The sequence below is a fragment of the Oryza glaberrima genome, chromosome 5 (assembly GCF_000147395.1).
Source record: "Oryza glaberrima chromosome 5, OglaRS2, whole genome shotgun sequence".
Taxonomy (NCBI): domain Eukaryota; kingdom Viridiplantae; phylum Streptophyta; class Magnoliopsida; order Poales; family Poaceae; genus Oryza; species Oryza glaberrima.
Genome location: NC_068330.1, coordinates 15,605,118 through 15,607,552, shown reverse-complemented (window position 1 = coordinate 15,607,552; position 2,435 = coordinate 15,605,118). Strand labels below are relative to the sequence as shown.

General features: G+C 57.9%; 1 protein-coding gene across 1 annotated transcript; it reads left to right on the top strand.

Moving 5' to 3' along the window:
* Positions 1 to 204: 204 nt before the first annotated feature.
* Positions 205 to 750, top strand: LOC127774208 (uncharacterized). The gene has a single exon (XM_052300473.1). The coding sequence runs from the start codon at positions 205 to 207 to the stop codon at positions 748 to 750; it is 546 nt and encodes a 181-aa protein (XP_052156433.1).
* The last annotated feature ends 1,685 nt before the right edge of the window (positions 751 to 2,435 follow it).

Here is a 2,435-nt window from a genome sequence, read left to right as displayed (position 1 = left end):
TTGCGCTCACGCCTCTCGCCGAAGCTTCAAGGCCATGAAGCGGGAGCTTCTGGCCGTTGTTCCCACGCATGACGGTCCGGAAGGCACGCTGGTCGGAGGTGAAGCTCACATTCAACCAGAGTGACCATCCGACGGTGCTTGCTCGGGGGGGGGGGGGGAGGGGAGTTGGCCCTGGTGGTCTCCCCGACCATCCACAATGTCAAGATGAAACGTGTGCTGGTGGATGAAGGGGCTAGTCTGAGCATCATCTCCCCGGCTGCCTTTGATGCACTCAAGGCCCTAGGGATGAAGCTCCAGCTGTCGCTCCCAATCATTGGCGTTACTCCGGGACACACATGGCCGCTTGGCCATGTAGAGCTTCCGGTGACCTTCGGTGACTCCACCAACTTCCGCACCGAGCGGATCGACTTCGATGTGGCGGACCTCAATCTGCCCTACAATGCGGTTCTGGGCAGACCTGCGTTGGTGAAGTTCATGGTCGCCACCCACTACGCCTACCTCCAGATGAAGATGCCAGGTCTAGCTGGTCCCATCACCGTCCTTGGTGATGTCAAGGTCGCCCTCGCCTGCGCAGAGCAGCACGCAGACAACTTGGCGGTGGCCACGGAGCCGCAGGCCCCAGAAGCCCCTGCGTCCCGCGCTTCCAAGAAGCGCCTCACCTCGGTTGACGAGGTGCCTGTCAAGGAAATCCCCCTTGGTGACGACCCGTCCAAGACCGCCAAGATTGGCGAAACCTTGGACGCCAAATAGGAAGACGCACTCGTCTCCTTCCTGCGGGCTAATTCTGACGTTTTCGCATGGAAGCCGTCAGATATGCTTGGGGTCCCCAGGGAGGTGATCGAGCACCGCCTTGCCGTGCGGCCGGATGCGCGACCTGTCCGGCAGAAAGTGCGGCGTCAAGCCCCGGAGCGGCAGGCCTTCATCAGGGAGGAAGTGGCGCGGCTCCTGGAGGCTGATTTCATTCGCGAGGTGATCCATCCGGAGTGGCTGGCGAACCCGGTGGTCGTCCCGAAGGCCAACGGCAAGCTACGGATGTGTATCGACTACACCGACCTCAACAAGGCATGCCCCAAAGATCCCTTCCCTCTACCACGCATAGATCAAATAGTCGACTCCACTGCGGGGTGCGACCTTTTGTGCTTTTTAGATGCATACTCAGGGTACCATCAGATTCGTATGGCTAGGCAAGATGAGGAAAAAACCACGTTTATTACTCCTGTGGGCACCTTTTATTATACAAATATGCCTTTTGGGTTGAAGAATGCAGGCCCTACTTTTCAGCGCATGACTCGTATTACCTTAAGTAATCAGATAGGGCACAATGTAGAGGCATATGTCGATGATCTGGTGGTAAAGACGCACCACCAGGACACGTTGCTACAGGATCTGGCCGAAACTTTCGATAGTCTTAGGTCCACGCGCGTAAAACTGAACCCCGATAAGTGTGTGTTCGGCGTGCCGGCGAGCAAACTTCTCGGTTTTCTAGTCTCTTCCCGAGGCATAGAAGCGAATCCTGAGAAAATACGCGCGATAGAGAGGATGCGCCCCCCCCAGCAAGCTTAGGGATGTGCAGTGCGTCACTGGATGCATGGCCGCCCTGAGTCGATTTATATCGAGGCTGGGTGAGAGGGCGCTGCCCCTATTCAAGCTCCTCAAGCGCTCCGGGCCGTTTGTATGGACGGAGGAAGCTGAGCAAACTCTTAATCAGCTGAAAGCTTACCTCACTTCCCCCCTATCTTGGTGGCCCCGGGACCGGAGGAACCATTGCTACTCTACTTGGCCGCGACCCCCCATGTGGTGAGTGCCGCCCTAGTAGTTGAGCGTGAGGAAGGCGAACGGGAGGCCCCTTTGGCTTGCAATGGCCCCTCGTCCCCCGAAGGCCTAGCGCCCAAAGTTTCCAGCCCCCGGGAGGACCCCGAGGCCCCCAAGGGAGGAGCGGAGGCTTTGGCAGGTGGCCCCGAGCCTTATGATCCCGAGGCAGTCCGGGATCCCCCCGAAACCTCCGAACAGGCGCGCTCCGAGTCATCAGCCCCTGACAACACGAACTGGCCCCGCTGAAAGGTGCAGCGGCCCATCTACTTTGTTAGCGAGGCACTTCGAGATGCGAAAACCCGGTATCCGCAGGCCCAGGAAATGCTTTATGCCGTCTTAATGGCCTCAAGGAAGTTGCGTCATTACTTCCAAGCGCATCGGGTTTCCGTAGTGACGACATACCCTCTTGGCCAAATTTTGCACAACCGAGAGGGTACTAGACGAGTGGTAAAATGGGCCATCGAGCTGGCTGAGTTCGATCTGCACTTCGAACCGCGGCACGCGATCAAAAGTCAAATCCTGGCTGACTTCATCGCGGAATGGACCTCGGTGGACGAACCTGTTCCGTCCAATGTCCCTTTTTCCCTTCCCGGAGAAGAAGAGGATCCAAACGCCGACATTCG